Source organism: Varanus komodoensis, unplaced genomic scaffold (genome assembly GCF_004798865.1).
Source record: "Varanus komodoensis strain SLA01 unplaced genomic scaffold, ASM479886v1 scaffold91, whole genome shotgun sequence".
NCBI classification, from domain to species: Eukaryota; Metazoa; Chordata; class Lepidosauria; order Squamata; family Varanidae; genus Varanus; species Varanus komodoensis.
In genome coordinates, this window is record NW_025336610.1 from 846503 (window position 1) to 865847 (window position 19345).

General features: G+C 56.7%; 1 protein-coding gene across 2 annotated transcripts in view; it reads right to left on the reverse strand.

Annotated features, from left to right (window-relative positions):
- The window catches only part of CLPB (caseinolytic mitochondrial matrix peptidase chaperone subunit B), a 79447-nt gene extending 65662 nt beyond the window's left edge, over positions 1-13785 (reverse strand). The window contains exons 1-3 of one of the 2 annotated variants that reach the window (XM_044418585.1): positions 13642-13785; positions 10927-10978; positions 988-1074 (exon numbers count right to left, since the gene is read on the reverse strand). In XM_044418585.1, the coding sequence (XP_044274520.1) occupies positions 988-1016 (29 nt within the window). In that variant the 5' untranslated portion in view covers positions 1017-1074; positions 10927-10978; positions 13642-13785. Of the gene's footprint in view, positions 1-987; positions 1075-10926; positions 10979-13528; positions 13548-13641 lie in introns of those variants that run through there. The other variant, XM_044418586.1, reaches the window with a different exon arrangement.
- Positions 13786-19345: the final 5560 nt, after the last annotated feature.

Here is a 19345-nt window from a genome sequence, read left to right on the forward strand (position 1 = left end):
GAACGATTCCATTTCTCCCGAGTTGGTCAGTTCGAGATTAGAAAGCTCTGTGTTTGTCCGACTGAAAATGTCCCGCTCCAGTCGGCCTAGCGTCGCCACGACCAACGGCTCCACTGCTTGCGCGATGGGTTCCACTTTGCCTCGATCCATTCTTCCTGCATTCCATGTTCCAATTCGATGCATGGTGCAGCCCTGCACTTTCCTTCGGTCTCTGCGAACGTCAGTCCCCAGAGCTCCTTTTGGCTTTGATCTGGTTGCGTTGCTAGCAACAGTGCTGTTCGCCCTTGTCCCCCGCTTTTCCTCAGCAGTCTGGTGAGGCGAGGATCTGCGTTTTGAGCCCCTGTTCTAATCCCAGTGGCCACGAGCATCCTCTTAACTCAAGGTCCGCCATGAGGCAGCCCTGAAAACCATGGAAGGAAACACTAAAGAACAAGGCATTTTTCCTCAACAGAGGGGAGGGACGGCTCACAATTGCCAGTGGAAGCCAGCTCACTACTCAGTTTAGCCCTGCCATCCCCGGGGTGAAGGTTGGATGGCCTTTCTGCAGTGATCTTTCTGGACCACAGGCTGCATTTCTGGGCTCTTTCCTCCATCGGACGGCTGCAGGAGAGGCCTGACGACACGGCCACCTCTGAGCAACAATCCAACCCGAGGGAGAGATCCTTAGGACTGCAAAGGTCAGTCAGCACCACTGTGAGCGAGGCCACCTGTTTGCCAAGTCCAGGTACCTGTGGCGTGTCAGCAGAGAGTTCTGTGAAGGGCTTCACAGATGCAGCACACCTCTCCCCCAAAGCTCACAACAGCTAGAGCCTGGCTGCGCATTTCCAAGTACTGCGGGAGGTTCCCCAGTTCAGCTTCCAGCCTAAAAATAAAATTTCCTCACCATTTTCTCCACTGCATATTTTGATTTGTTTTCGTATTTCAAATTGTAGATGGCCATGCGAAAACTGGCTAAAAGCTGGCATGGATAAGCACAGAAACGCTTACCTTGAATTTCGGTTGATAGCTGCTACCATCAAGGCCGTCCAGCCAAGTTTGTGCCGGGCATTCACGCTGGCTCCTTCCTGCAACAACCTGAACCGAGAGAGACAGAGGTACAACATGCCCATTAGCCCAATGAGTCGATGCACTGGTGTCCACTTAACGCCACACTGTGGTTTACTGATGCGTGGGTGAGCTTGAACATGCGTGAGCCACGCCCGGGGCATGTGGTCCCCCTCTTCCTCCTTCACACACAGAGCCGTCCATGCAGACCCGCATTTCTCTTGCCCACAGAAACAAGGAGGGACATGTTGTGAGTGGCGGAATAAGCTGAGCAAAGCTGCACCAGCCAGTCTGGAAGGCCAGACTGGAGCCAGTGCGTCGCTGCTGACAGTAGTTCCAAAAGGGCACCCTGCCCAAAGTAGCAGAGCCTGCGCAAGGGCTCCGTCTGGGAGCTCTCGTAAGCCCCCTCCTGCCTCACTGTCTGTACAAGCACAGACAAGCTGGTTCCAGGCTGTGTTCTGCCATGTGAGGGCTACAGACTCGCTGATGGATCCCTGTTCTCCAAGACAATCCATAGCCTTTAAAGGCACACTGAGGCACCTGTGCCAGCCTAGCTGTAGTGAGATTGTGTTAGATGCTCAAAGGGTTTCAGATTCTGTTTTAAATTTTGCATATTGAATTTTTTGGCCGTTTTTATAATATTCGCGATTTGTGCTTTTCTGAATTGCTGTGAACCCTTCAGGAAATGTCTGCTAATGGGCAGCAAAGAAAATAAATATATAAATAGAAAGTGCAGACTTTCCAAAACGAGACTGAAACATCTAGTTTTCCGGCACTGAACGTATCAGTGAACACTGAGCAAAGCATCAGGAGCAAGCTTCTGAGCTCCACACGTTGTGGAAGTACTTTTAACACCTTCCACACACCTGTGCTGCTGTAAAGCCCTGATGGTTCCCCCGGACCACTGAGCCGAGCCGGGGGGAACTCGCGGGCCGTCTGGGCAGCCTCCTGCTTACAGCACGAAATCCAAGTGCCGCTATCAAAGATGAGCAGCTGCAGGCTTTTGCCGCAGAAACATCTTTTTTATTTTTTATTTTATTTATTTATTAGACCGCTGCTGGATGACAGGTAACTGCCCCGCCAGGCCCAAGGGCAAGAGTGGCCACAGACTTTCCAGGGCTTGATATTCTGCTCCACCGGCATCCTGGTCTCTATTCTGAGGCAGAACTTTATGTCCCAGGTTTTTAGTCCTTCAGTGTACCTCTTTTTCCATTTCCCCGCAACAGGGGATATCTTAAGGTACGTGCGGGTCACGTTTCAGGCCTCTTTATGGTGTGTAGGTACCTTAACTATTACGGGATACTGGTCATGTCCCTCTTTTGAGAGAAAGACAAATAAAGAACATCTGTTTCCAGGCAGTTCTGAAAACAGCACATCTTGGGTCCTGTATATTCCAAACGTCACCTTTCTGTTGGAGACAATGCTTACGATATCTGCATCTTTATGTATTATGCAACTTTACACACATGCAGTGCAAGACCAGAAGGATAACATTTTCAGCATGTATTTCACATATACAATGGCGGGGCAGTGATCCTTACACAGCTATAAAACTTCAATAATGGTTAATGCAACAAGATTCATTTGAGTTTAATTTTATTTTATGTGTTTACAACACTTTCAAGGCTTCTGTACATATTTAGATGCAAAAGCCCTGTGCTCTGTTAAAAAAACCAATTTATTTTATTAGTTACAAACAAAACAGATATAAGCAAAATGAAATCTAGTAATTACATTACAAACAGATAAATCACATGTGGATAAAATGCTGTGAAAACAAAAACATTCCTTATATATCAATGAAAGAATAGCCCTTAAAATATTTGGACAGTATCTTCTATTCCAAATTATTCCTGAAGTCATTCCCTTTCTCCATCTGGTCAGTAAATGCGATGGGGGCGGCATAGAAATGTTTTAAATAAATAAATAGATAAATTTTATGAATACTTTTTAGAGAGTGAAATTCCTCAGTGGGAGGTCAACTAGCAAGAGGCAGTGTGGGGCAGTGGTAAGGAACGTGGGACAGGGACTCAGACGATCTGGGTTCGAGTCCCCACCCGGGCATGGAGCTCATGGGGTGACTTTGGGCAGTCTCAGACTCTCAACCCAGCCTACCTCGCAGGGTTGTTGCCGCACGGATAAGACTGAGAGGAGGAGGGGGACGGTGGAAGGTGCCTCGAGCTCCTCAGAAAGAAAAAAGGCAGGATGTAAAGACAACCCCTGCTGCAGGGCAGGAGCAGACGCAGGGAGGCCTTCTGGTGTGCAGGGAGGTGCTGGTGCTGGTGGAAACCGCCGCTGGAGCCCCCAGCACCCCCCCCCCCCCATGCTGGCAGTCTGCAGCCACGGCTCATTCCTTGTCTCTACGCCGATCACAACTCCAAAAATGGAGATACTCTTTTCTCCACCATCCCCTCTGTTTTCTAGGCTGCTAACTAAGTCCTGCCTCACTTGATCTCTCCTCCACCACAGCCAATGGCAAGAAAGAAAGCGTCCAGCCAGTTCCACCATCTTGGCCCTTCACCACCCCTGTGCCCACGTTTCATAATCATTTTGAGATGCCTTGAACTCTCTTTCTCCATGCTTTAAGTAACGCAGGATACGGCTCTTCCTGTGTCAACTGCCTGGGCCACTACAGTCTCCGGGAAAGAGCTGCTGTCCAGGCCGCAGCCTTCAGGTTTCTGTCATGGTGACCCAGAGGTGGGCCATACCTGTGGCTGTCCCTGCCCTGGGAAGTAATCTCCCCTTTGTGGTGTGCCAAGCCACAGTGCTGGCTGCTTTAGGTGCCCCGTGATTTTTTTTTTTAAACTCTGGCTTCTTCACTACCACAAGTGATAGCAATTTTCTCATACTCTGTTACTGGAGCGAGCTGGGTGTCTGGGATTATTTTATTGTGTTGTTGCAAACCACTCTGGGATTTGTGCAAATGAGAAACAATACAGAAAGATTTCAAATAAATACATATATAATAAAGGGATGCCAAAGAATATGTGCACTAGTGGAAAACCGCAGTCCTGCAAATGCATTTTCAAAATGTGTTTATTCCTCCTCTCCTGCCACCTCTATACACGGGGCCAGATCCATTCTCAAAGTGACTTGCAATCCCATCATGGGCGCCAGGGAAGAAAAAGAGGAAGAGGGGGGGACGTGGAGACACCGAGACACTGCAGCCGTGTGGCTTCCCAGGCCTGCGATCCTGAGATCGGATCTGCCGCCACAAGAGTTCCACGGACACAGAGGAGCAGTGCCCAGCCCTCTGGCACCTGCGGACACATCTGGAACCCTGAAAGGGCCACGGCTGCTCTTGCGAATGTGGCTGGCCTGGTCACAAGGCAGCTCTCCTGCTGCGACGCCTTCGCGGGGAGGGCAGCAGTGCCACGAGCCCGCCCTCCCGCAGCCCCCAGCCAGCCAGAGGCCTTTCCCAGCTTGCCAGCCAAAGGAAGGGGGACCAAGCCCAGGGCTGCTGCTGCTTCCTTCCGGGCTACTTCTGGCCCAGACTTCTCAGCCACCTGCCTCTGCTTCGTCTACTCCCCGCCCAGAGTGCAATGCCCACTTGCGCACCTGGCAACCAGCAACAGGGACAAGGGCCCAAACACACGCAACCATGAGCAGCAAACTCTGACAGGAACTTAAAAATGTATCAGGTCAGTTCCAGCATTCCTGTTCTTCCACGTTGCAGAAGAGCAACACACAGAAATGAGTGCAGCACAGGAACCTGTATGGTTTTGCTCTGCCTGACTTCACCACCAGACTGGTAAAAGCTGCTGTTGCTAGGAAACCAGAAAGTGCTGCCTTTACATCCTTCCCTTGCTAGCAGACGCTCCATCTATGGCAACTCACTAATCCCCCAAAAGATGAGGGAGTAGTCATGTCGTAACCGCACAAACTTGGAGAGAGGGGTGGTGGAGAGGAACAACCCTGCCTGAGAGGGTGGGAGGCTTGCGAAAGCTGGGGCAGGAGGAGGGATGCCTTGAACGATGCTCCAGGATAGCTTCTGCTGATCCCCGCGGCAAGACGCAGCCGCACCCTGCCAGCGCCACCCGCAAGCGAGAGCAACGGCTGCGGGACGGGCTGGGAGCCCCGGCGCGGAAAAGGCATGCGAAGCGCTTCGGGCTCTCTCACATGATGGACTGGGAAGGCCAGGACGCAGGACGAGCACAGTGCCGCCGAGCAGCACCACCCGCATCGACATTTCCATTAGGGGCATTTTTTAAAATCAGCACATTGCTGCTGAGCAACTTAGCAGCTTTGTGAAACAGCTGAACTTTATGTTCGGGGCACTTGTGATCATCATTAATATATTCCCAGCCTGATTTAATCACAACAAATCAATAACGCGACGACCACTGCTCAGCTCCTAGACAACCAAATGTATTTACCAACAGGGGTATTTTACTGCTAATTAAATAAACTTCTCTGATCAATCTTTAAGGACGTTTATCCACATTTTAACCAAATAAGGCCCAAGGAGCTCAGTGAAATGGCACCCAAAGACTCACACAACCACACACTAACACAGGTGTGGCAACATCACAAACTCTGGAGTCAGGCATATGTGAGTGCAACATTAACCGTGCGGGCCTGTGCATATTCGGACAGAAAAAGGCCCCACGATGCCCTGGACGTCCAGCTGGCCGGGCACGTGCCAGGCGCTGCGGAGCCGTTTTCCTGCGCAGCGCGGTTCCCCTCGCCTGTTTCATGGCTGCGCCTGCTCACTATCACACGTCCGTCCACGCCTTCAACAAAACAGCCACTGTGGCCTCGCAAGAAGAGATCCCAGCTCAGAGCTCCATGAGCAGACATGCTCGGGGCACAACTGGGGCAGATCTCCTCAGGCCAAGAGGAGCAGCGCGGCCGGCATCTCCCCAGGGCCGCCAGCAGCACGATCCTCCCGGGCCCGGGCCCAGGCCCCTTCCTCATGGCCCCCCCGTTCTCCTCCTCTCACTGCTCCCACACCAAGCAGGCCATGGGGTGCTTCAAGAGGATCGCTTAGCTGCCCAACGGCCACCAGCACCGAATATGAACACGGGCAAGGCGGTGGCTGGCGGAGAGGGCGATGAGGGAACAGAGAACCAACCAGGCAGCATGAGAGCACCTTTCTACACAGGGGCAGTGCGCCCACGGATGCAACGCTGCACACGGTCCCGGCTGCCCCACCTCAGGCAGGGTAGTGCCAGGATGGAAAAGCCACAGGAACCGGGGAGCTGTGGCCCCTTTCCTGTGTGCAGCCCGGAGCACGCGGGCCCTCTTCATTCAGAAAAATATGACTGGGGGGGAAGAGGCAGGCAAGATCGCACTCTCTGAAATATGTCTACCCCGAATAATCGCATGGCTCAGGGAAACCAAGGAGACGGATTGGCTGTAGGCCCCGAAAAGGCAAAAGAAGGTTCCTGCAGGATGGAAGGCGATCGTTCCAGCTGCGGTGGCCAGTGGTTCCGCCAGATCCACAAGGGGATGGAACAAGTCCGTGAGAGGCTGGGCGCCTCCATGTGCAGAGGCACCTCGGAAGACCATCTGCCGGGGGGGCAGCAGAAAAGCACCAGGCCCGCTCCCCCTGCATGACATGGTTCCTGCAGCAAAGGCGGGCTTTCTGCCCACGCACCCGTCGCTGCACTGCCATCGCTGAGCCAAATGCAGCCGCTCTTCAAGGCCAAGCCGAGGAAGAGCTCCGAAAGGCTGCGGTCCTTGTCCGACAAGGGCTTGGGTGGGGCTGGGTGGGCTCTTTGTTCCGTCGTCTGGGGAAGCTCTGATCTGGGCTCTGATGAAATAAATGAGGATAAAATGGCAGCGACAGCCAAACCCGCTCTGGCGAGGAAGGAAGGCCTGCCTCCGGAGAGCTGGCGCAGCCATGTGGCCGAGAGACTGCACCACGCACCAAGGTGCTCCCTCCAGGAACCCGACAGGGCCGGCCGGCCTCCCTGACTGGGCCTGGCTGACAGGAGCAGTCCATTTCCCCTCTTCAGTGGGGACTTGGGGCCTGCGGGGAAGAGCTTCCAGAGACCTGAGAGCAAAGCTATGAAGCGAGCCAGCAGGCAGAATTGCTGGGAGAGGAAGGGCAGCACCCGCCCCCGCCCCCCGTCAAGAAGGAGCAGGCCGTGTCTGGTCCAGCTCCCCGCCACAGAAGTGTCCCTCTACCAATCAGTGCTATTCAGCAGACAGTTCCCGAGTTCCCCAGAAAGCGCCTGGGACGGGTGTGCAAAGCAGCACCCTGGCAGGCAGGCGCAAGGCCCGCGTCTCGGACGGTCACTCCGGGCCTCTTGGCGACAGGCCCGGCCAGCGCCCCAGTCTGGAGGAAAGGCAGGCAACCCCACGAGCCGCCTGTCTTTGGGCAGCTCATCTCCTGTTGCAACAGAGGCACTCGGCTCCCGCCTCCCCCACCCCCAGACATATGGGCCTTCTATTCAAGCCTCCCATCCCGAGTTCTGGGTGAGCGACTCCGGGTAGCTGCTCCTTAAAAGCCGGAGCCCAAAGGGCATGTTTGAGTTTGTGCTCAGCGCCTGCAAGCCGGGACCGCTTCAACCCCTTGACAGGTGGAGGAAGAGGAAGCTGGAAACTTGAACTTTTGGCCACAACAAAAGCTTCTGTTCCTGGCAACTTTGCTTCCCCTCGCAATATGCTCCTGTTTAACCACCAGGGCAGCTGATGCTTGAGGGAAGCCTTCTCCTTTCTTCTTGGGAGGTGCCCGCGGCTTCGTAAGGAATCAGCAACAGTCACAGAATGAGATCTGACCCCAACCCACCATCTCAGGAGAAACAGCCAGCCAGCCAGCCTGCCAAGCTGCACTAGCAGTGTAAGCTGAGAAAGTTAAAAGCCAGCGCATTTGGGGCAGCGAGGGGGGGGGGGGCAAGGGACCTGGGCTGACTCAGAGAGAATGCTGCTTCCTCCAAGTACTGCCAGTGGTCAGTTGGCCGCCCGCCAGCAGCTGTGATGCAGGCCAGGCCTCGGCCATGCCGCGGCCAGGAGGATGAGCACAGGTTCCGGGTAAGGGAGAGCGCAGGGAATGCGTGGAGGCGGTCCATTTGCTGGCAGCAGAAGATGGTGGGCAAAGCCGGAAACACGGAAGCGAGCTCCCCGGAGCTTGGTGATCACGCCTTCCGAGGCTCCCCAAAGGAACGCTCAGGCGGGCCCAAGTTGAGCTTCAGCGCAGCGCGGGATCCCCTGCCTACCGGATGCTTGGCATCGGCCAATTTCCGGAGGCCCGATGGTCGCTGGCATCCTTGCACAGAGCAGCGACCTCGGCTCGATCCCACCAGCCAAGTGCTCCTCGTGCATGGAAGCCGGAGCGCACGCTCAGTGCCACCAGGGGGGACTTTTCGCAAACACTTTTGCGTGGAAATCGACATCATCAACAGCGGATGATGAGCTTCAACTTTAAAAAGAAAACAGAGATCGCCCGAGGTTGACGCACCCCGCCCCTCGTTCTAGCCTCCGCTTTCGCACAAGGCAGGACGAAAGGCACTGCATGAACCCCTAGGACCAAGCCCAAGGCACGATGGTGCCAGTGCAGTTGCGGAGAGCTGGAGATCGCAGAACGGGGAAGCAAACAAGGCCCTGGAGTACACGGAGGGCCCCTCTCCCCCACCCCGATCCATCATGGAGCCCTCGAGCCATCAGGGTCTGCGAAAGAGTGCAAAGCGATGCCAGACAGATGCTGCAGGAGCTTCTGCTCTCTGGGGGCTCCGTTGCTGCCCAGCCTGGAGGTGCTGGACTGGAGTCAGGGGCTTCTGTGCAGCACACGGGGGCTCCCGTGCGCCACGGCCTTTCCGCAAGCAGCTGGGCAGCCTGCACCAGCCGCAGGAAGCACGAGGTCCCCCTGGGCTGCTCTCGGTGCTGCTCCGAGCACTCTGGGGGGCCTTCTGCCCGAGGGAGCTCGCCCCAGCCGGGGTGCGGCAGCAGGAGCGCTGGGCTGGGCACAGGCAAGGGCAGCGGGAACAACGCCATGTGAGGAGGAGGGAGGGAGGGAGGGAGGGAGGGAGGGTGGTGTGCGATGTGCCGGAGCCGGGGTGGGGGGCCGGCACAGAACTCTGACAAAGCCACAGGGAAGGGAGTCGTGCCAGCGGGCAAAGCCCAGCACAGCACGACTGGCCCTCTGCCAGGGGAAAGGCTCCGTCACACTGCCGCACGCGGCGATCGGCCAGGCCTAACGCAGTAAACCTGCGCCCCGCGTACGTGCGCCCTTGCCATGTCGCCTCGGGGACGGGGACGCACAGCCAGCAGCAGCTGCAAGAGCACCAAGGCCAGCTGCTGAGGGCTGGGGGAAGTGCAAGTGGAAGGAGAGAGGGCCCTGGAGGGTACACAGAGCACCTCTCCACCGACTGGGCCCTCCCACGGGTCCCTCTCCCACGGAGGTGAAGGGGAAGGCTGCCAGCAGCAGGGCCTGCTCTGTGCGGCCCCCCCACCTGTGCAACACCCTGCTGCTGCGGATTCGCCAGGCACCCACCTTGCTGAGCGTCAGGCACTTGGCGAAAGCTTTCCCTTTCCAACACCCCTTTGGCGCCATCTAGACCAGCGAGGGCGAACCTTGTAGAGACCGAGTGCCCAAACGACAACCCAAAACCCACTTATTTACCGCAAAGTGCGAACACGACAACAAAACACGAAAACCGAGGTTTTGGTTTAGAAAAAACACCTCATGGCCAGTCCAAGCAAATATACATACGCACATCTCCTTGGCAGTGCAATGACTAATCATGGGAAAGCACGGACGAGCCGTGGCTCGTGAGGTGCAGCTTGTGCGCTGCTATCCGATGCTCGGCTGCTGGGGCGATGCTGGGGCGACTTGGCTCACGTGCCAGCAGAGAGGGCTCTGCGCGCTATGGCACGCGTGCCATGGGTTCACCACCACAGGCCTAACCCTACCCTGGTGCACTCCACTAACCCTAATACTGGGGTTAAAAATCATTAAAAGGGGCGATTTTGAAAAAGCCTCCCTTGAGTAGCTTTTCCTGCACAGCTTCTCATTTCTGCCCATTCTAAACGAATTCCAACCATCAAAATCTTGCCAGGACACCTTGATTTTTCTAACCCTAACACAGTGATGGTGGACCTTTTAGAGACTGAGTGCCCAAACTTCAACCCAAAACCCACTTATTTATCTCAAAGTGAGAACACTGCAATAAAAATACTGAGATTGTAGTTTAGAAAAAACACCTCACAGGCAGTGCAAGGAAATACACGCGCGCGCGCACACACACACACACACACACACACACACACACGGCAGTGCAATGACTGGTCATGCGAAAGTTTGGACGAGTCATAGCTAATGAGTCACGGCTTGTGAGGTCATCGCCTTTCCGACCATGCGCATGGCCCCTGTGTGCGCTGCTATCCGATGCTCAGCTGCTGGGGCGATGCTGGGGTGACTTGGCTCATGTGTCAGCAGAGAGGGCTCTGCGTGCCCACGCGTGCCATAGGTTCGCCACCACTGATCTAGACTATTTATATCTGAGCAAGGTTTTTAAATTATATTAATGCATTTAATTATATATAATGGTTTAAATCATTTATTTATTGTATTGTGTATATTTATTATGCAATTTTAATTGTATTGTTTTACTAATGTTACTTGCTGATTTTATAATGCAATGGCTGCCCAGAGAGCATGCTGCTAATTAATAAACAGCAACAACCTCTGGTCTGGAAGCCAAACGCAGCCCTTGGCATTTTCCGTGCTGCCTCACCCCTTCCCACCAGTTGAGAGGATTCTGTCTTTTGTGCACTCCCCCATCTACATGCCCAACCTCAGATCCAGCCCCTGCCCTAACGAAAACAGCCCCTTGCTTCAGCCCCCCACTGGAACGCAGCCCCCAAGAACTTCCCTGAAATGAAATCTGGCCCTTGAACTGCACAAGGGTCTGCACCCCAATCCTGTGGGTGACTCACCGGTCCACTTCGGAAACACTGTTGATCCGGGCAGCTTCTAGCAGAGTGTCTTCTGGAAAAGACAAAGAGTAGAGGTGTCGTGAGCAGGAGGCAGACCCTGTGGCACCCGCTCTCCCTGTCCGGTTTGCTAACTGAAAAGAGGGCATCTATGCTCTGCCAAGACTAGCTCTAGAAGTATCCATCAAGGGGAACACATTCGCCTCCAGACAGAAAGAAGCTGATCCTGCAGGCATCCCAGGAACCCCGTCCAGCTCCCAGGTCCCAGCTCCTCTCTGGGGCGTTCCACCCACAGCAGCGGCATGCGTGGGACTGGCTTCCCTGCCTGGCCATGGGAAACTGACCCAGACATACATGGCATGACTCAGAGTCCCTGCACTGCCCCCCCCCCCGAGCTGACCAGCACACCTGACGCTGGCACAGGGCCAACGGCCTCCTCCCCAACCGGATAAGGTCCGCCATGTTGGGCCTGCCATGAAGGGCAGGGCTGCAAATGCCCGTGGGTTAATTGGCACAAACAGCAAAACTCATTTCTCCATCAACCTGATGAATGCATAGGGGGTTTTGTGCCGAAATGCGGCTCTTTAATAAACGGAGGAACAAGCAGGGCCCTGCAAGAGGACATTCCAGTCACATTTCTACCGTTCAGCCAAGCCAGTCTCTTCCTTTCCACTTTACTGCTGCTACTACTCCATTACATTTCTCTCTCTCGTTCTCTCTCTGAGCCATGTGGGGAACCCAGGGTTTCTCCGTTCCATTTTAGGCTCACAACTGCCTCCCTGCTGAGAGTCACTGGCCAGCTTAAAGTCACCTGGCTGAACCTCACCCCCAGGCAGACACCAGTACCTGGGTCTCCCGAGCCCCAGTCCAAGGCTTCGACCAAGGCACTCTGCCAGCTCATATCCAAAGCCAGCCCATCAGTTGCCCTTCAAAGAAAAATGAACACTGGCTCATTGCCTTTTCTGCCAACTGCGAGAAGAGCCAGGGAACAGGGCACCAGAAAAACCAGTGCCCATGTATCTTTCACATTTGTCACAAGCCTCATGGGCCTTGAATGCACACATTTTTGTGATCCCTTTGGCTCTGTAGCTATACTGTAACAGTGAATGCTCCATCATCTAGAGAAAAACAAAATATGAAAGATGGCAAATTTGATATAGATCAGGCAGCAAACTGGCATGGGCTTAGCCAGAGATACTTCATTTGCTTCCTATCTTTGGGATCCACAAGGAGTCACTTCCATCTGTTTGCTGGTTAAATGCCAGACTAGTTGATTAAGAAAGGTTGTCATCAGGCGATAGCCGTCAAAAGACCTTGCCAGCAAAGGGCACATGGCATCGTGAACACAGCCTGGGGGAAGCTGGACCGCCTTGGGAGTCACGTAGCTACACTGGGAAAAGAGCAGGGCGTGAACCTAACAATGCCTCTGCTTCTCGTAACAACCTGGCTTGAGATCCGCAACACGTGTGCCACGAAGGGGAGGCGCATCTGTGCTGCTGGATTCTTCAACTGGCACCATATGCCTGTCGGAGCACCTGTCCCTCTCTCCTACCTCGTTCACGGAAAACAACACCTTTTGGGCGCATTTCAAGATGTAAACAGCATAAAAGCTGCAGCCTCCCCCCCCACACCCCACCGGCAGTGGTCTAGGAAGGGGGGAGGCAGGTGACCACCTGAGGAACCCCGAGGCACTGCACCCTTTTCTGCTGAGCCAGGCCACCCCTTCATTTACTCCGGAGTGTCTAGGCCAACCCGGCACAGTTCTCCAAGGAGCGCTTTCCAGCAAGCCTAAAGTCACCTTCGCCATGGTGCAGAGGAGGAAAAGGAGCTGGACAGGCACTGGCGGCAGAGATGCCGTGTCTGTGGCAGAGCCTTTAGGGCAAGGTGGGTCCCTCACTAGCCCACCTTCTAGTAAGCCAAGGAGCTCTCAATGGGCAGAAGTTCCCATCCCTCTTGGGAAAACGAAAATGGCCAGCCCATGTAACTACAAGCACAGACAAGCGCTGTTCAAGAATCCGGAGCCCTTCTGGGATGCACGCTACTGCAGGGAAGGGTCGGAAGTGAGATGCACAACACGCCACTGGCCGGGAAGCCCACAAGCCTGAGAGAAGCCTGCTGAGATGGCTTCTACAAAGGGGGCTGGGCTGGCCCACCCCACAGAGGAGACCCATCAATGGCAATTGCACCTGAAAGCTTAAGCAGGAACCACCACACCGAGGCAGCATCCTGCAACGTACACCAAGGCCCAGCCAACTCCTTCGTGCCCAAGGGCATCCGGCTGTCCACCAAGAGCCAGAATAGCCTTCCTCAACCCAGAGCCCTCCAGATGCACTGGACTGCAGTTCCTGCCAGCCTTGGGCAGCATGGGCACTGGTTCTGGCCTGATCAGGCACTTGCCAGGGCCGACAGAAGGCACCGGCAACCCAGGAACTCCAGGGATTTTCAATAAGATCAGTCCAGCTGGATCTGACCGAAGGTCCTGCCAATCCAGCCCCGTATGGGGGCAAAGCGCTCACGGCACCCTTGCACTGCACGCTCAGCTCTTGGAAGGCCCCCTCGCAATAAACCACCTGGCTCAGCTTCGGCACTTCTCCCACCAGGTCACCTGCAGAAACTCTCTTTGGCCCGCGGCGCAAGCCATGGGGACGCCCCCGGCCAAAACTGCTGGCCGGTCCCTTGGCCCTGACGCAAGAGCAGCAACTGGAAACCGGCGGTCACCTTTGGAACCGTGGCCCTTGCTGTAGCACAGCGCCAGCCCAGCCGCCGCGACGGCCGCGGCGGGGAAGGTGGGGATCCGGCTGCGGCGGCTGCGGCTCTCCCGGCTCCGGTGGCGGCCCGTGTGCTCTGGGTTGGGCCACAGGCGCAGGCGGCTAGGCGCCGTCGGCAGGGCGCGGGCGCTCGCCCGGGGGTGCTCCTCGTCGGGGCAGGGCAGCCGGGGCAGCCAGCCCGCCCCGGCCAACGGGAGCCCCCTGCTGGCCGCGCCCCGTTCCTGCAGGCCCGGCTCCCCGTCGGCCCCGGCCGGGCACGGCGACCGTATCCCGGGCGCGCAGCGTCCCCTGCAGGCCGCGTGCCGGCGCTGCAGCGCCACGGCCGTCTCCTCCACGGCCCGCGCTGGCGGCGGCGGCGGCGGCAGCAGCGGGCCTGGCTCGCGGCGACCCCAGGCGGCCTCCTCGGGGTAGTGCAGCTCCTGGCGCCCGGCCACGCAGGCCGCGGCGGCCTCCCTCCGGCCCAGTTCCCGCGCCGAGGCCCCGCGCGTCGCCAGCGGCGGCTTCGTGCGGGCAACGAGCAGGCGCGCGAGCCCCGGCAGCAGAGGCCTGGTCATCAGACAGGCCAGCATTGCGCTGCCCCCCACCCGCCCGGCCCGGCCACTGCCAGCCCGCCCGTCCAGTCACCCGGGAAACCAAGATGGCGGGACCCAGGGCGCCGCTATGAGGAGGACGCACGCCGCGCAGGCGGCTTGGGGAAGGGTCTCACGGGAGTTGTAGTCTTTGGCCCTCCAGAGCCTGCTCTCCTATGCGCAGTCCGGTGAGGAGAGACTACAACTCCCATGGATACGTGGGACATATACGTCAACAAAGAGCTTCTCAGTAGGCGCAGGCGCGTAGTGAGAAATGTGTGCAAGGGGGCGGGGGCGGGAATGGTGAGCACGGCTGCGGTGAGCAACTGCCGCGAGTTCGAGACCCGCCGGAGGGGAAAACCGCGTGGCCGCCGACAGCGGGGAAAGAATAGCTTTTAAATCGGGGTTCGCTTGCATTCAGCGTGTGCTTGAGTTCTTTTCCTCGATCTCTCTTGTCTGGGGGGTAAGAATAATAGGGGTTCTCTGCCACCCCGGAGCGGGTGCCGGGAACGCCTGCACAGCGCCTCCAGCCCAAGGCCGCCGCCTGCTCCTTCATGGGCTTGTCTTCCGCTGGAGCTGGTCGAGGGCCGGGGCTGCGAGGCAAGAGGAGCCCAGCTGGGGGGGTCCACCTACAGGAGTGCCCCCACCCAGGCGTCGCATGGGCGGAGGGCGGCTGCCTCTCCACTACTACCATGGATCTTGCGAATCCAGCCTTTCCCAACCTGGCGCCCACCGAGCGTATTGGGCTCGGATTGCAACAATCCCCCTGCCTGCTGGGGCTGCTGGGAGTCGCATGTAGGTACGTGAGGGGGAGTCACACGGAGGTGGGCAGAGACCTGTGCTCCCCTGCGGGGAGGGCAGGACAGTTCCAAGGGAGCCAAGCTCAGGAGCCAAGGTTCAAGGTGGATGCCAGGAAGCACTTCCTGACGGTTACGACCTCTAGGGTATGGAATGGGCTTTCACGGGAGGTGGTCGAGGCCCCATCGGTGCGGGTGTTCAAGGACAGGCTGGACGTGCACATGGTGGGCATGTCGTGAGCGGAGCCGGCTGGAGCCGGGGGTCAGACTAGATGGCCCGGGAGGCCCCTTCTGACTCGCTCTCTTTCTATGTTTCTATAAGCTTTTAACAGCTGACAGGCAGCTGCAAGTCTCTCTCCATTTCTGGCATGTTATCTGAAGAACGTGGTAACCCTGCAAGGAAGGCCAGTTACCCTCTACAGAGCAGAAGGGAGAGGCTGAGGCAGAGGAAGAGAGCGGTTTACCAAGGGCCACCTGAGCAGCTCTCCAGACATCCCCATGGGTGCAAATTGAAGAAGGGAGTAATTGAAGCATAGAATAGCAGAGTTGGAAGGGGCCAAGAAGGCCCTCGAGTCCAACCCCCTGCTGTTGTAGGACACCAGTTCACACCATCCCACTCGGGTGGCTGCCCAGTTTCCCCTTGAATGTCTCCCGTGTGGGAGAGCCCCCCTCCTCCCCAGGCAGCTGGTCCCACTGTCGCATTGCTCGGACAGTGAGGAAGCGTCTCCTGATGCCCAGCCTGAACCTGGGTTGTTGCAACTGGAGTTGATTATTCCATGTCCTACACTCTGGTATCATCAGGAAGAGATCTTGATTTTCTTCCCTGTGGCAGCCTTGGAGGTCCTTCTAGAGGGATCTCATGTCCCCCCTCAGACTTCTCAAGGCTGAACATGCCCAGTTCTCTCAGTCTCTTGGGCAGTGTTTCCAAACCCTGGATCATTTCTGTCACTCCCCTCTGGACCTTTTCTAATTTTTCTTCCATCTTTCTTAAATCTTGGTGCCTAGAACTGGACACAGTTTTCCAGATGAGGTCTGACTAGTGAGGAGTATAGGAGAACTACTTCTCGTGATTTGGAAGTAGTGCTTCTGTTAATGCATCCCAAAATAGCATTTGCCCTTTTGGCGGCTGCATCGCATTGTTGGCTCATGTTTAGCCTGTTGTCCACAGTTACTCCGAGATCCTTTTCTTGTTCAGTTCTGTGGAGCCACGTGTTCCCCATCCTGTTTCGATGCCTTTGGTTTCTCTTTCCTGGGTGGCGGACTTGTCCCTTGTCCCTCTTGACTCTCATTCTGTTGCTTTCAGCCCAGTGTTCAAGTGTATCAAGATCGCCCTGGATTTTCTTTGTGTCTTCCAGGGTGTTTGCTATTCCACCCTGTTTTGTATCATCTGCAAATCTGATTATCTTTCCTTGCAGTTCCTCATCGAAATCATGAATAAAGATGTTGGGGAGCGCTGGGCCCAGGACTGAACCCTGCGGCGCCCCCACTGGCTGCCTCCATCCAGTCTGAGGAGGTGCCATCGATGAGCTCCTTGTGTCTGATTCAGCGGCCAATTTTGGACCCACCTAATTGTTTTTCAACCTAGTCTACTTTTTGCTCATTTGCTTATCAGAATGTCATGGGGCACTATGTCAAATCATCAGCGGGCTGCTGCTGCTGGTGCTGCTGCTGCTGATGGGGACAGAAAACTGGGGAGCCACAGGAGTGTATAAGCCTCCTCTGCCTCTGAGGAGCAGGCCCAGCTTTTGGGGGGGGGGCGGCACTGCATTGGATGAGGCATTCCTGGGATAGCTGCCCGCTGCTTAACGGTTCAGGGGAACCCTCTCTGCAGGGCTGAGCCATCTCTGGAAAGAACATATGAACACAGAAAGAGTGAGTCAGAAGGGGTCTCCTGGGCCATTTAGTCTGACCCCCAGGTCCAGCCGGCTCCCTGGAGATTAGAGGGGAGGTGGAGGAGGAATGCGGAGGAGAGGCCAGGCACTTTGCTTCTCTTTGTTGCTAATTATTCAAAATAACCACTTGCTGCAGATTAACTGAGGGTGCGATCGCATGCTTGTAAATCCCATTCAACTCAATGGGGCTTCCGTCTTCCTGCCCGTGCGTGGATTGCACCATGGCCCCGTGAGTGAAAGGAAGAATGTACTTGGCGGCACCCAGGCCAGGGTCCCCGCTAGCCCCGGCCATGCTGAGAAATGCCCACCCTTTGGCAGAGTGGGCCTCGAGACGTGGGTGCGTGGCCTGGTCAGGGCCACAAGACCCCAGCTTCCCCATTCATTTGTGGGCCGCTGCAAGAAAGCTTCCGGGTGTGCCGTGGGTCGGGTCCGTCTCCACTGCGGGCCTCGGATGGGTGTCCTGACAGGCGCTTTGCCTCTCGTGGCCTGACGTGCTTCAGACAGGCGGGCCTCTTGCTCCGTGGGAGCACCTCCACGCAGCCTCCTTTTTGTCCGTAGGTCCCACCCTTTCAATTTAGCAGGTGACCCAGTGGTTAGAGCACTGGCCGACCCAGGATCTAGTTCTCACTTGGGCCGCAAAGCTCGCTCACCAACTCTGGGCCAGCCTACCTCACAGGACTGTTGTTCTCCGTCAACTCCACTGGCTCCTGATTGAAGTCCGGGCCCAATTCAAGGTGTTGGTTATGACCTATAAAGCCCTCAACGGCTTGGGTCCTGGGTATCTAAAGGAATGCTTGCGCCCATACATGCCCGCCCGCCCCTTGAGATCAGCAACGGATGCCCTTCTCCGGGAGCCCTCTGTGAAGGACATTAGGAGGGTGAGTACCTGGAGGAGGGCCTTCTCTGCGGTGGCGCCCCATTTATGGAATGCGCTCCCCAGAGAGGTCCGCCTGGCGCCGTCGTTATTTGCTTTTTGGCGCCAGGCGAAGACCTTTTTATTTAAAACTTATTTTAAGTGTTAATTTATTGGTTATTTATAGGATTTTAAATCTTTTAAGCCGAGATGCACCGGGTTTTAATATTTTTATTGTACAATTTGTTATATTTGTGCTTGTGAGCCGCCCCGAGGCTTTGTGGCGATGGGGGCAGCATAAAAACGTTTTAAAGAAATAATAAATAAGATAGAGTGGCGAGGAGGGCGCCTCGTGTCCCTCGCAAGAGGAAAAAGGCTGGGCTAGGAGCCTGACAGTTGCGGTAGCGACAGGACTCGGAGGAACACACCAGCAGCGTTGAGATGCTCACCTGCGTATCCCGAAGGAGAAGCGGCCGCCTCATGGAAAGGAGCCGAGAGGCTGCCTGTTGCCGGGGAACGCGAAATGCGACGTGCGTGTGCTGCCCTGTGTGTGGGGGGCACGGGCGCCCCGGCAGCCAGGGAGCGGCGCAAGGAGAGCCCCTCGCCTGTGGCGTGATGCATCGCTGCGGCCCGGGCGGCTCCGGCCTGTTTCTGGGCCCAACTGCCGGTGTTGTGAGCGCATGTGGTGGCCCAGACGCTGTTTCTCCTCGTTGCGCTGCCCACACACACCACTGTGCCACGGAAACAAACCACGACAGCACTCCGGGCGTCTGCTCTGCCCACCTGGCGGCCTGCACGGCAGGCACCGGGCCAGTGCGCGTGCAGAATGCGGCCCTGCACTGCGCGTCCGCGCCTGCAACCGCCGCGGAAGGAGTGGCGAGGGCCGCCCGTTTCGAAAGGGGACGGGCCATGGGGGCAGGGGCTCGCCACAGACCCCGGCCCAGGTGGTCCTGTGCCTTCCCCAGCATCAGGGGCAGCCTGACGGTGCCCCCCGCTTGCTGGGGAATGCGGGTGGGAAGGTGCCGGGGTGAATGGGGTGGTCCCGGGCGGGCGGTACCGCCGTGGGGCTCTGCTTATGGACGTGCACCTCAAGGCTTCCCCAAGCCCTTGTGGGGCGGCAGGAGAGTCCCAGCACCGCGGGCCGGGGGGCGGGTCGCCTCCGTCGGGTGGGCAACAAGAAACGCCGGCCTCTCTGCATGCGCGGTTCTCCAGTCTTGAGGGCTCCCCATGTTGGATATGAATTTACCAAATTCACACAGTTTGGTAAATTCTTACGACCATGAATGTTCACAAAAAACGGACCCTAAGTGGGCAGGCCGGTCAGCGGCACCCAGGGCCTCGGTCCGGACGTTCAGCGCAAGCCTCTGGCAGCCCACACGGCGCGGCCCTCGCTCGCTGCTCTCGGTCCTCCTGCGCTCGGGACGTTCAAATCGCAAGTCTGCTCCGATGAGGTCAATTCCTACTCAAAAAAAAAAAAAAAAAAAAAAAAAACACCCCCCACAACCCCCCCCCCCCCCCCCCCCCCCCCCCCGCCCCCCCCCGC